At 46.7% G+C, this 12,512-nt stretch overlaps 1 protein-coding gene across 2 annotated transcripts in view; it reads left to right on the top strand.

Moving 5' to 3' along the window:
* UMAD1 (UBAP1-MVB12-associated (UMA) domain containing 1) overlaps positions 1-12,512 on the top strand; it is a 40,652-nt gene that overhangs the window by 10,315 nt on the left and 17,825 nt on the right. For both annotated transcript variants that reach the window (XR_014161925.1, XM_081882878.1), the window contains exon 2: positions 12,226-12,287. Coding sequence is in view for 1 of the 2 variants with exons in the window: in XM_081882878.1 (XP_081739004.1) it covers positions 12,226-12,287 (62 nt within the window). In the remaining variant the exon portion in view is untranslated. The remainder of the gene's footprint in view (positions 1-12,225; positions 12,288-12,512) is intronic.

Here is a 12,512-nt window from a genome sequence, read left to right as displayed (position 1 = left end):
TTTATTTTATTTTATTTTAGTCTACCACCCTTTATCTGCAGATCTCAGGGCAGTTCACAACATAAAATGCAACATAAAAACATCTCCCATCTCTTTCCATATCCCACTCCCTTTGAGTGTAGAAGCCTGAATGCCACCTGAATGGAAAACGCACCATTCCAAATTCTGGTTGGCTTTCAAGATCATAGCAAACAAGCCACATTTGCTTCCCAATTCTGGTTTGTGTTTTTACTTGCTGACACATCTGACAGCCAGATGATTCATTTTTCTTTGCTGATATTTGTCAAGATAGTTCCATGAGATCAAGCATGATTCTTAGTCTCTAGCCAATGCTGTGCCTTCCAGATGTTGTTGGACTACAACATCTACCAGCCCCAGCCAACATTTCTAATGGTAAGCTGTATACAAAAGGTCCTTCTGTTGATGGAAGCTCTCTAGTTCAGTAGAGGCTTCTGTTGGTGCAACTGGAACAGGGATGATTTTCAGCCATTTGTCCTCCTGCATCAATTCCCAAGCTATTTAGAATGCCCCCCAGCCCTCTAGTGCAGATTTGGAAGGTGAATTGCCAAAACCCACCTCTCTCCCAGTTTCAGTGCTGTAAGCCTCTACTGGATCAGTGTGCAGGGGTAAAACTAGGATAGAACCCAAAAGTAAGTACTTGCAAACCTCAAAGTTAACCTAAAATTCTTAGGGGTTTTACTTTATTTTTGACCTCTTTGAAATTACAGAACCCTGGAAAGAATGGGTTAATAATCTGTTCCTTTCCGTACATAATGCCTGGGGTCCAAAGCAGGGCATACCCAGTTCTGTATCTCCAGGGGGTCTTTGGGCATTTTCTGAGACAGTGCCTCACCCCACGCCATGGGGCAAACCACTTCTGAAACTCAAGTGCTATTCTAAAAAGCCATTTCTGATATAGCATGGCGGTCAGCTCTTCAACGAGAAAAAAATTCCTGCAAAATTATACTGGTCTCATCTGAGCCCTCGGGCACACCCAATGTAGCTCTTTGAATCACAGCCAAGGGGACTGGCATTGTTGCTGAGCATGATTAAGAGCTAAAGAAGTGATGATAAAGGGAGGCTGAAGTAGATAAGCAATGTGGGGAAACCCCCCACCACCAAAAAAAGGCCCATAGTAGGAAAAAAAGCAATACTTTAACATTGGTTTGTTAATGTTTGTCTCCTTCTACCACTCCACCCCAATGGGTCTTGGTAATGCTGTGCATGACACCCTCTCTCTCTGCTAAGTATTTCTGGAATGCACAAAATTGAGATTGTGATCTGGTATAGGGGCAGGATTTTCTCCTCCGTAAAGCAAAAGGTAGGTGACCTTGAACAATCCACTGCTGCAGATTAAGAACACTCTAATGGATCATTGAATAAGTATTTCATAAGTGAAGAGGTAGACAGAATGCTGATCTCATTTGTTATTGGGGGTTGGGGGGAGTTTTAGGGCAGCGGGGAAGGAACCCCCCCCCAGTATAATGGTTATTGATGAGAATATTAATAATTTTATTATTTATAAGCTGCCGATCTGACTGGATTGCCCCAGCCAATCTGGGCGGCTCGGAACAAAATATTAAAAACACACTTAAACATCAACAATAAAAAACAATGATATAGTGAGGAACTATCTTGCTCTCAACTATGTAACAATAATCTTGAACCCTGCAGTAGATTTCCTTCTGTTTTTTCCGCTCCACCCTCACTAGTAATGTAAACATATTCTGGATAGCCTCACAGCTTTCACAGATCCACAGCAAAGCTTGTGTTGTCCTGACCTGGGCTTCCTCTGCCTTTCCCAAATGTGCCCTGAACAAAAACTACAAGTATCGCTGGAGTCTTGTGATATCAGCAAGCATAAAAAATGCAGTGTGTTCAGTGAAGATTGTCAGTGAAATGTCAGAAACCAGATAAATTTACCAGCATAGAATGTATGTCCACAGTTCAACGATGGACCAGTATAAGAATATAGGAAGCTGCTTTATATGCAGGCCATTGGACAATCTAGCTGACTGGCAGCAGTAGAAAAGGATATCGCCCAGCCCTACCTGAAGATGCAGGGAATTGAACATGGGATCTTATGCATGCAAAGCAGATACTCCACCACCAAGCTACAGCCCCTCCCTTTTGCCAGTCCAAGCAAAATAGGGCCCCTTTTGACTTATCCCTTCCTGCCCTTGAAATGGTTCTGTTTATGTGATCACAAATGTGTACATGATCACAAATGCCACAGTTCCACCTGCACAAATGTCCAGAAAAGGTGGATCTAATCCAGTGTTTCCCAACCTTGGGCCTCCAGCTGTTTTTGGACTACAACTCCCATCATCCCTAGCTAACAAGACCAGTGGTCAGGGATGATGGGAATTGTAGTTCAAAAACAGCTGGAGGCCCAAGGTTGGGAAACGTATCAGATGATTACAGTGGGTGTGGGTATCTTCTCTTTTAAGGATAATCCAGTGATGACTTACGATTAAGTTGCACTATAGCAGCAGGATTACATATGGTTAAATTATTTAAAGTTGGGGGTTTCGCCTGTTGCGTTTCGGGAAAGACAAATCTTGTGGTGTGCATCTAGTCTGTCTCTTGACTTAAACCGGTGAAGGGTATTTTCTGCTTGAAATTAGAATGATTCTGCCTGTCTAACACATCTGGCAAATTATCACAAACTGTTGCTCTCTGTGTGGATGTGGCTTTGCATGCAGAGGGGGAAATTTTAAGATCAAAACTGAAGGCTGAAGACCAACAAAGCATAGCACACACACACACACACCCGATCCCCTGTATATTGAGGACCCTCTTTTAAAATATCAATGGCTTTGAAAAGTTGAAAGTAGTGTAGTTTTGCGTTTCCTGTGGAACCTATCAGTAGAGAACAATTTACAGTCGGTGCCATTCTTCACAGCTGAATGGAGAAGAGGTGCTTGTTCAGTGAAATGGAGCAGCTGCACCCGGTTTGTCCTGTCTCACATTAACATTTTGCTTTTTAATCAAGACCTTCACAGTCCTCTGCTACAGTTTTTCAGGACAGAAGTGGTCAGTAGCGAGGCAGCTGCAGCATAATTCAACATGTACATGAAAGCAAAATTAAAATAATAATAATATGGAACTTCTGAGAAGTGAAGTAGTCCCTTAATGTTGCCCAACCTTAATGTTGCTAAACCAAATTCAGATGGCAGAATGAAAACCTTGTTTATTTCCAAAAAAGGGTGCTGCTAAGTATTCTCTGCGGCAGAATGGAGGTTTTAACACTTCTTTTTAAGCTCAACCAGAACTTGAAAGGCTAGATATGTAGATCAGAATATATTGGTTTGAAGTCTTATGGCAAAATAATTGATGCCTATGCAATAGCATAAAAAGATCTGAGAAAGATACACTTTTCTCAATTTGTTTATGTATTGCTAGACAGTGGGTTTCCAAAATGGGCACCATGGGGGGCAGTGGGATTACCTAGGGGAGGCGCTAAGAGGTAGGCAGGTGCAAATCACTATCAAGTTTTGTAAAGCTGGTATCACTGGATCAAGTTTATCAATTTTGTTGAATTAAACTAAATGTGCAATCAATCATTTATGTTTTGAATTTTACTGTGTTACTGTCTTCTTTAGTGGATTGTGCAAACTGCAATTATGAGATTATGGAACTAAGGGGGCAGTGGCTCGAAAAAGTTTGGGAACCACTGCTTCAGAAAACCTACTTCTTCTAGGTGCTCAGAAGTCTTTACAACTGGAGTTGCAGAAACCCGTATGAATTATCAAGCTGTGGGCTGGGAATGGCTTTCAGGTGGGCCTCAGTCTGTCTCCCGGCCACGCTGTTGCCTTTCAGCTATCAGCAGCAGCTGCCCACAAGCACCTGCAAGAGCAGGAGTTGGTTAAAGAGAGCAAGGTTGTAGTATTGAAAGTTGCCAGGCAAGGAAGGAAAGAGGGGAGAGAGATAGGAAGGAAGGAGGTGAAAGGGACTGATAGGAAATGGGAAGTGCTGGGTGCAGCGCTTTTCAATGCCCCGCTTTACACACACACAAGCCCACTTGCACCCCAGTTCCTCCCCACTTCCCATTAGGGATGGAAGCATACACAAGCTCCCCTGCTCTCTAACGGCCCGGAGTGAGTCTTATAACTGATGCAAAACAGGTGCTTTCATACCAGAAGAAAGCACAGCCCTGCAGGTGCTTCCCCCGCAGGAAACAACTATGTAACTGGGCTGTCGCGACTCAGCACATGGGTTTGAAGGGCATGAAAGGAGCCTGCACTTGACAGTTTTTCCTCAAGCCCCTGGGTCTTTGTAGCTGCAATTTGTTTGGACTTGGGGCTCTTATGTTTTACAGGATTCAGTAATGAAATTAAGGTTGCCCAGTACTGTAGAATAATAACTTGGCAAATATCAGAAAGCATGTGTAAATTGACAGTTCAGGTTCTCTCTCTCTTTTATGTGTGTGCAGGAGGAGTCTGGCATCTTTCTAAGCTTAGCTTTCATCAGGCTAAAAATAAAAAACTTTTGTTTTACATGACAAGCTGCCCTCCAAAATTGTTCTTTGCAAATGAACACTTTTGCATGAGGAGCAGTATCTTTTGACTCTCAGATTTGGAACACAAATGTTTTTGACTCGAGTGTCTCCTCTTCTTGCCCAGGGCCTTAACTTCACATTCTTTGTATATGCACAACTGTTGGACTGCCTTGGGCTGCCATCATGCTGCCTGTTCCACATGTTCAATTTTTTTTGTCAGTGGTGCCAGGTGCAAACTCAGCTTTAAAAATATACTTAGATTGGTTGCCACCACAATCTGAAATATTTAAAATGCTTTTACCTTCACTTCCATCTGTTCTTAACTCATAGCACTATATCAGTAGATGGGACTTTCAGGGCTTTTGGAATGGAACTGGAAGATCAATGTTATTTTATTTTTGTTTTGCTTTGATCCATTTGAGGATATGGGTCCATTAGCAAAAATGTCATTTGTACTTTTTAATGGAACGCTTTGGACCAATGTGTCTGTTCTCTTCTCACCTACTGAAACATAGAATCCTAATGAGAAACATGCCCTAGTTTGATTCTGCTGGGCTCCAGACTTTTGTCTTCAGTTAGGGGAGAGACTGTTGGGTAGATCTCTAGATGTAGAGTTCCTTGGGAGTTTTGAGGTCAAAATAACCTTGTGTGTGGATTGCACAGAGCAAATGGCTAGATTTTGAAACAGCTTGATAATGTAGTATTTTTGTGTTATTTTATGAGACTTGCCTGTTTTCCACATAAAGCCTGGAGTGCTCTCCCAAGCATACGTTGCAGAACAACATGATAACTTAGGGCAAGCGAGGAAGGAGAGAAAATAGGCCTGAACCTGCTGGTACTAAGCATTCTGACTCTGTTAAGCTTCATGCATATCTGAATTTTAATATTTTGCTAAATTTGCCATGTACACATAACAATACAGCTCCAAGTCTGGAGAAGACTCTGGGTGGGTGGTTATCTCTAATCATGAGATGTCACTTTGGGTCAGGGGGGCGGTCATTAGACAAATAGTTGCGACATTTTTGAGCTTTTGGTTTCCCTGTGGCTGCCTCTGGTGGGCTTTTATGTCTTTGCACCTACTCCTTTCCTTTAATTGGCTAGCCTTGCTTCCAAAGAAGTGGCCAATAGAATAGCCTGCATTCGCTGCTCTTGTCAGGAAAACAAATGTTTCTGTTGCCCTTCAGGAGGCTCATGGTGACACAGTTTTTCAGAACACCCTGTTTAGTACAGTCTCCTGCAGATGTTCATCTGGCTTGCTTTTATCACACCAAAAGCAGCTTTTGTCAGAATCAAAGATAGACTGTGTGCTAGCCCTCTGTTCCACTTGAAGCTACAAGGATGGTGTCATCCTAACCACATTGTGTGTCCTCAAGTATATGTACAACAGGTAAAGCCATCATCACGATGAGCTTGGGCTTTGTGTTTTCAGTGTCCCAAGAGGTGTGACTTCTGTATTAACAAGCATTCAACCCTACGTTTTTTTCAGGCAGCATGAGAAGGTTGAAAGTAACGATAACTGCATTCAAAAACAGTTGCTGGTTGTGATGGGACGATGAGCTGCTTGTGCGTAAAATGCAAGTCCCTCAGAGTTTGATCAGGCTTTCAAACCTCTGCCTGTGACGGAGCCCCTCCAGCATGGCTGCGTCAATCACTAGTAGAATCCGAAAGTGGCTGCTTTCGGAAACGTTTCCAACATAAAAGCTCCTTAACGGAAACACGTCGTCTGGCCTCTCGGCGTGACAGTTTCCGTCGAGGTGTGGGTGTCCCTATAGGAGGTCCTGAGACCTCCCCACTGGTTTCGCTTGAAGCGTCTCTGAGCCATCCCTCCGACTCACTTTCCCTTGGAGTTCTTGCTCGCCCTCTACTGGTTCCCTCTTCCGCTGCTACTGCTCTCTCACCCTCAGTGAGCCTTTGCGCCTCCGGCGCTTTAGATGTCAGTTCCCTGACATCCACCTCCCCTCCAGGGCCCCCTTCACCCCCTCCCGTCTCCTCTCCTACTGGCGGTGAGGAGGTAAAACCCTTGAAAGAACCTCCCTCATCTTCCGACGTCGCGAACACTTCCTTCCACTTGTTGCTGTTCCTACTCTCTAGGTACTCTTCGTCATCAGAGTCCACTCCCTCTTCCAACTCCGACTCCGCGAACCCTTCCATTTCCTCTTCCTCATCGGTGGTGCCGAAATACTCCCTCCTAAACCTTGCTATCGGCTGAGGTTTCCTCGGGAACCTTTGATGGAACGTTTCTGTTAAAACCTCGTCATTGACTTCCTGCGCACTTACCCAGGTGTTTTCTGACTCCGGTTCCCCTTCCCACGCCACTAAATACTCCACCTGATTTCCCTTCCACCTGGAATCGAGGATTTCCGCTACATGGTTGCGGCGTTCCCTCTCTTCCAAGGCTGGTCCCCTGACGTGCTCCCCTTCACCTCCTCCCCTGTATGGTGACAGTAACGACCTGTGGAACACTGGGTGCAATTTCATGTGATTGGGTAATCGGAGTTTGAAAGCTACCGGGTTGACCTGCTGAATCACCTCAAAGGGTCCCAATCTTCTGGGCCTCAGTTTCTTACAACCCCCTTTGAATGGCAACCCTTGGGTTGACAACCACACTTGATCCCCCACCCTTATGGTTTCACCTTCCCTTCTGTTCTTGTCTGCCTGCTTCTTATATTGTGCCTTAGCCCTTTCTAAGTTGAGCTGGAGCTGCTGATGGATGGCTTCCATCTCTTCTACAAAATGTTCAGCCGCTGGGACGCTCCATCTCTCCCCTCCTTCCCCTGGAAATGCCCTGGGGTGACACCCGTAATTAGCCAAAAAGGGACTCATCCCTGTGGACACATTCTCCGCATTATTGTAGGCAAATTCTGCCAACGCCAACTTTTCGACCCAATCGTTCTCTCTGTCATTGACATAACACCTAAGATATTGTTGAAGAATGCCATTTGCCCTTTCCGCCTGCCCGTTGGTTTCAGGGTGCCGGGCAGTTGAAAAATTGACTTCCACGTGTAACAAGCTCATGAGCTTCCTCCAGAACCTGGAAGTAAATTGTTTGCCTCGATCTGAGATCACCCTCGAGGGAGCCCCGTGCAACCTAAAGATATGTTCCACAAACAACTTCGCCGTTTCTTCCGCTGTGACTGCATGTGAGCATGCTACAAAGTGGCACATCTTAGTTAACAGGTCTACTACTACCATGATGGCTGTTTTCCCCTTGGACCTTGGCAGATCCGTCATAAAATCTATTGATATCGCTTCCCAAGGCCGTTCTGGTGTGGGTAAAGGTTCTAATAACCCTGCCGGCGCCCTTCTTTCCCCTTTGGCTCGCTGACATTGGTCACACCCTCTTACATACTCCCTTACATCTTCCCTCACCTTAGGCCACCAAAATTCCCTGGTAACCAACCACATGGTCTTGTGTTGCCCAAAATGTCCCGCCGTGGGGCTATCATGCAACTGCTTGAGTACTCTCCCCCTCAATTCACCTTCGGGTATATACAATGCCCCTTTGTAATACAATGCCCCATTTCTTTCCTCAAAACCTCCGGGGCTCTCGCCCTCCCCCCTGAGACCTCTGAGCTTATCCTGGGCATATTCATCATTTTCCGTTTCCTCCACCAGTTCTCGTTGCCCCACCATCGCCGCCCCACACACCCAGCGGTCCTCCGGGATGACATGTCTCTCTTCGATCACCCCCTCCCCTTCCCAATATTCTGGTTTGCGTGAGAGCGCGTCCGCCCTGACGTTTTCTGGGCCTGGCACATAACAAATCTCAAAGTTAAATTTGGAGAATTCCTGTGCCCATCTCACTTGTCGTTGGTTGAGCACTCGAGCTGTTCTCCAATACTCTAAATTTTTGTGGTCGGTGCACACTTGCACCTTGTGTTGTGCCCCAATTAATAAATGTCTCCACCTCCGGAATGCTTCGTGAATGGCAAGTAGTTCCCTGTCATACACCGTGTAATTCCTCTCGGACTTATTCAGCTTCCGCGAGAAGAAGGCACACGGTCTCCACTCCGACGCACTCCTCCCCGGTTGAAGAAGGACCGCCCCTACCGCCCGGTCGGATGCATCTGTTTCCACTCTCATGGGTTTTCGTAAATCCACATGCAGAAGTTGTTCTTCCGAGGCGAAAGCCCTTTTCAGTTCTTCAAAGGCTCGATCCGCCTCTGCCGTCCAAACAAATTTCTTCTTGCTGCTGAGACAGTCGGTGATGGGCGCCGTCAAGTGGGCAAAGTTCTTGATGAACTTCCGATAAAAGTTCCCAAATCCCAAGAATCTTTGCACGTCCTTCTTGGTCTTCGGTGTCTTCCATTCCAGTACCGCTTGGACCTTGCCTGGATCCATGGCCAATCCCTTGTCTGACAAGCGGTACCCCAGGAATTCCACCTCCTTGGTATGAAACTGGCACTTCTCCAGTTTCACCCACAGCTGGTTGGCTTGCAGCCTGCCCAACACTTCTCGAACGTCCCTCACATGCTGTTCCTCATTTTCCGAATACACCAACACGTCGTCTAAAAAGGCCACACAATTCTTGTAGAGCAAAGGTCCCAGAACGTGGTTTATAAAAGCTTGAAAACACGCGGAGCCCCCTTGTAGACCGAAGGGCATAACGAGGTATTCAAAGGCTCCCAACAGGGTAAACATGGTGGTCTTCCATTCATCTCCCTTCCTTATGCGTATCAGATTGTACGCCCCCCGCAGGTCCAGTTTTGTAAAAATCTTTCCCTTCCTTACTCTGGTCAAAATGTCATCAATTCGGGGCATAGGGAAAGCCAGGGGCTCCGACACTGCATTGAGGGCCCTGAAGTCACACACCAGTCTCGGTTTGTCTATGTTCTTTTTGTCCACGAAGAACACTGGGCTGCCCCCCACCGCTCGGGACTCTCTGATGAAACCTCGCTTCAAGTTTTTGTCAATGAACTCCCTCAGCTCCTGCATCTCCCTGTCTGACATGGCGTACAGCTTGCCTACTGGGAGTTGGGCCCCTGGGAGTAGGTTGATTTGACAGTCAAAGGGTCTATGCGGTGGCAGTTTGTCTGCTTCCCTTTCGCTGAATACGTTGCTCAGATCTGCGTATTGCGGGGGCACCTTCCCTTTGTCCATCACTTCCATCCCCGCTAGGGTGACTCTGTCTCCTCCCGAAACCTTCCCCTCCTTGCAGTGTTCTAGGCAATGCGCTGACCCAAAGGAGACCACCCTCTGATGCCAGCCCACTAGCGGATCGTGTAGCGCCAGCCAGCTCATCCCCAAAATGATGGGCGCTCCTCCCAGGATGGCCACATTAAACGCTATCTGTTCGGTGTGCCTTGCCACTCTCATTATCATCGGGACAGTCTGTTGGCTAACTTCTCCCCCCAACAGCTCTCTGCCGTCAATCGTAGTCACCTGCAAGGGGTTACTTAAAGGGATAGTCTGTATCTGGTGCTCAGCTGCAAACTCCTTACTCATGAAATTACAGGAGCTGCCTGAATCCAAAAGTGCCTTGACCTTTAGTGGGTGTCCGTTTGGCAGTTCTAGTAACACCTCTATCACTAAAGCGGGTCTGGGGGGTTCTGGCATGGGCACCTTCATTGCTCTTTGGCCTGGCTGCTGTGCCCCAACGGTGGCAGCCAGGCGTTGGCTTTTACTTGCTCCTTGCCTTCCTCTTCCTTTCCCCCAACAGCTCCTGCCATCCCTTGCCATTCCTTTCTTTGTGGGCAAACTCTGGCAAAGTGCCCTGGCTGTTGGCAGAGATAACATCTCTTGGCGCTCCTTCCCTCCTTTTTCCGCCCTTCACTGGGATTTGAAACTGCGCGCGCCCGCGCTGTTCCAACTTCCATCGGCTCTGCCGGCGGGAAAGGTGGCTCTGGAATGTCTGGAATGCGGAACTCCCTCCAACGGTCTCCTTTCCCTTCCCGCTTTTCCATAGCCCTCGCCTCCTGGCGCGCTCCTATGGCCAGCGCAGATTTGGTTAACTGGTCCATAGACTCCGCCCTGGGGCCCCGGGAAAGCTCATCTTTGACGGTTGAAGAAAGCCCCTCTTCGAAAAGCATTTGGATGGGCTCCGCCGATAGGTCCCACCCCAATTTGTGAATCAACATGGTAAATTCAGTCCAGTACTCACGGACAGATCTGCTTCCTTGCTGGCAAGCCATTAACTGCCTTCGCACCACCCCCTGCTCAATATCGCTGGAAAACATCAGGTCCATGGCACGAAAAAACTTCCTCGTGTCCTTTAAGATCTCATTATTCGCTGCCATCAGGGGTCTAACCCAATCTTTCGCCCCGGATTCGAGATGGCCAATCACATACGCCACTCGCGATTCCTCATCGGGGAAGTCATCAAACTGCAAGTTTAGAGCGTATTGCATCTCTGTTCTAAAGGCATGATAGTTCCTGGGATCCCCCCCGAATTTCTGCACCAATCCTGGCACCTTTCTGGCGAGCGGGGTGGTTTTCTCCTTTCCCTTTTCTGCATCCTGAGCCCTCCTCTCCTCAAGCCTCGCCGTTTGCAGCGCCAACTGGATCTCCAACGCCCTGTACCTTTCTTCCAGGCTTGGACCTCCTCCAGCTGCTCCTGCTTCCCCGGTTCCGGCTGGATTGCTCATGATGCTTCTCCCTGCACAAGCTGGCTTTCGGAGACTTTCGGATTGCTGTGATGGGACGATGAGCTGCTTGTGCGTAAAATGCAAGTCCCTCAGAGTTTGATCAGGCTTTCAAACCTCTGCCTGTGACGGAGCCCCTCCAGCATGGCTGCGTCAATCACTAGTAGAATCCGAAAGTGGCTGCTTTCGGAAACGTTTCCAACATAAAAGCTCCTTAACGGAAACACGTCGTCTGGCCTCTCGGCGTGACAGTTTCCGTCGAGGTGTGGGTGTCCCTATAGGAGGTCCTGAGACCTCCCCACTGGTTTCGCTTGAAGCGTCTCTGAGCCATCCCTCCGACTCACTTTCCCTTGGAGTTCTTGCTCGCCCTCTACTGGTTCCCTCTTCCGCTGCTACTGCTCTCTCACCCTCAGTGAGCCTTTGCGCCTCCGGCGCTTTAGATGTCAGTTCCCTGACACTGGTTATCGTTGTGGTGTCTCTTCTAGCTTTGTGTGAATCCTAATTTTAGAAGTTGTTGTGAAGGATATCTAGTTTGGCAGCATAGCAAGATCACAAACGAAACAGTACAAATGAGATTTCACAGTAGGAAGGAAATAGGAACCCATTCAGAGGTCTCAGTCGGCCACAACTATGCTACCTCTACTAATAATTACGTAAACGTGGTTCAACATAGTAGAGCAGAAAATTTCAAAATGCTTGATCTCTCCTTTTCAGTGAATTTCTCAGTGCATCAGAAGTATCTTCATTATAATGCAAAATATCTTTGATGTTAAAATTTGCAAACACGACAGCTCTCTACTGAAATGCAGTGTGACATGATGTGCCCTTTTGTTGAACAATACCTATGTTTTTATAAACAAGTTTGTATTTTATAACCAATTTTGAAAATGTTTCCAATAAGAAGAGAGGGAAGTAGTTTGTGATGAGGAAACTATTTATGAGAAACATTTTGCGGAATAAGAAGTTTGCTGAAGCACATGGAACACGTCTCATTTTTTCAGCTGTTTCTTGAACATTTTACTGCCTGTTAATTTCAGTGTTAGATGTCTTGATTTGGGCTGGGTTTTGGTGGGGAAGCAATTTGCAAACTTTTACATTGTAAGTGATGTTGCAGTCATGAATCTCTTGCATTGTGTCTTCTAGGCAATACAGTGAATGAAGAAAGCAATGAGTCTTCAGGACTTGAGGGTGACCAGACTACACAGGTCAGAAATCCCTCTTTTAACTCTGTCTGAAGAAAGGATATGGTTGGGGATAGCAGGAGTTACTAAACATCAGCTGTGGTTTTCTGTATTTAGATAATATTTCAAAAACGTAATTCTTTTTTCTCAAGCACTGTAAGGCATGCAGAGGAGGCTGGCTTTTTCTATGAGCAGCAAAAGCATCTGGCACAAGTTGCAAATCTGGGCACACTCGGGATGCAGCCCAAC

The sequence above is a fragment of the Podarcis melisellensis genome (genome assembly GCF_964234715.1).
Source record: "Podarcis melisellensis genome assembly, chromosome: 12".
NCBI lineage: Eukaryota > Metazoa > Chordata > Lepidosauria > Squamata > Lacertidae > Podarcis > Podarcis melisellensis.
Note: the sequence above shows the minus strand (reverse complement) of the source record. Positions and strands in the feature narration are given on the sequence as shown.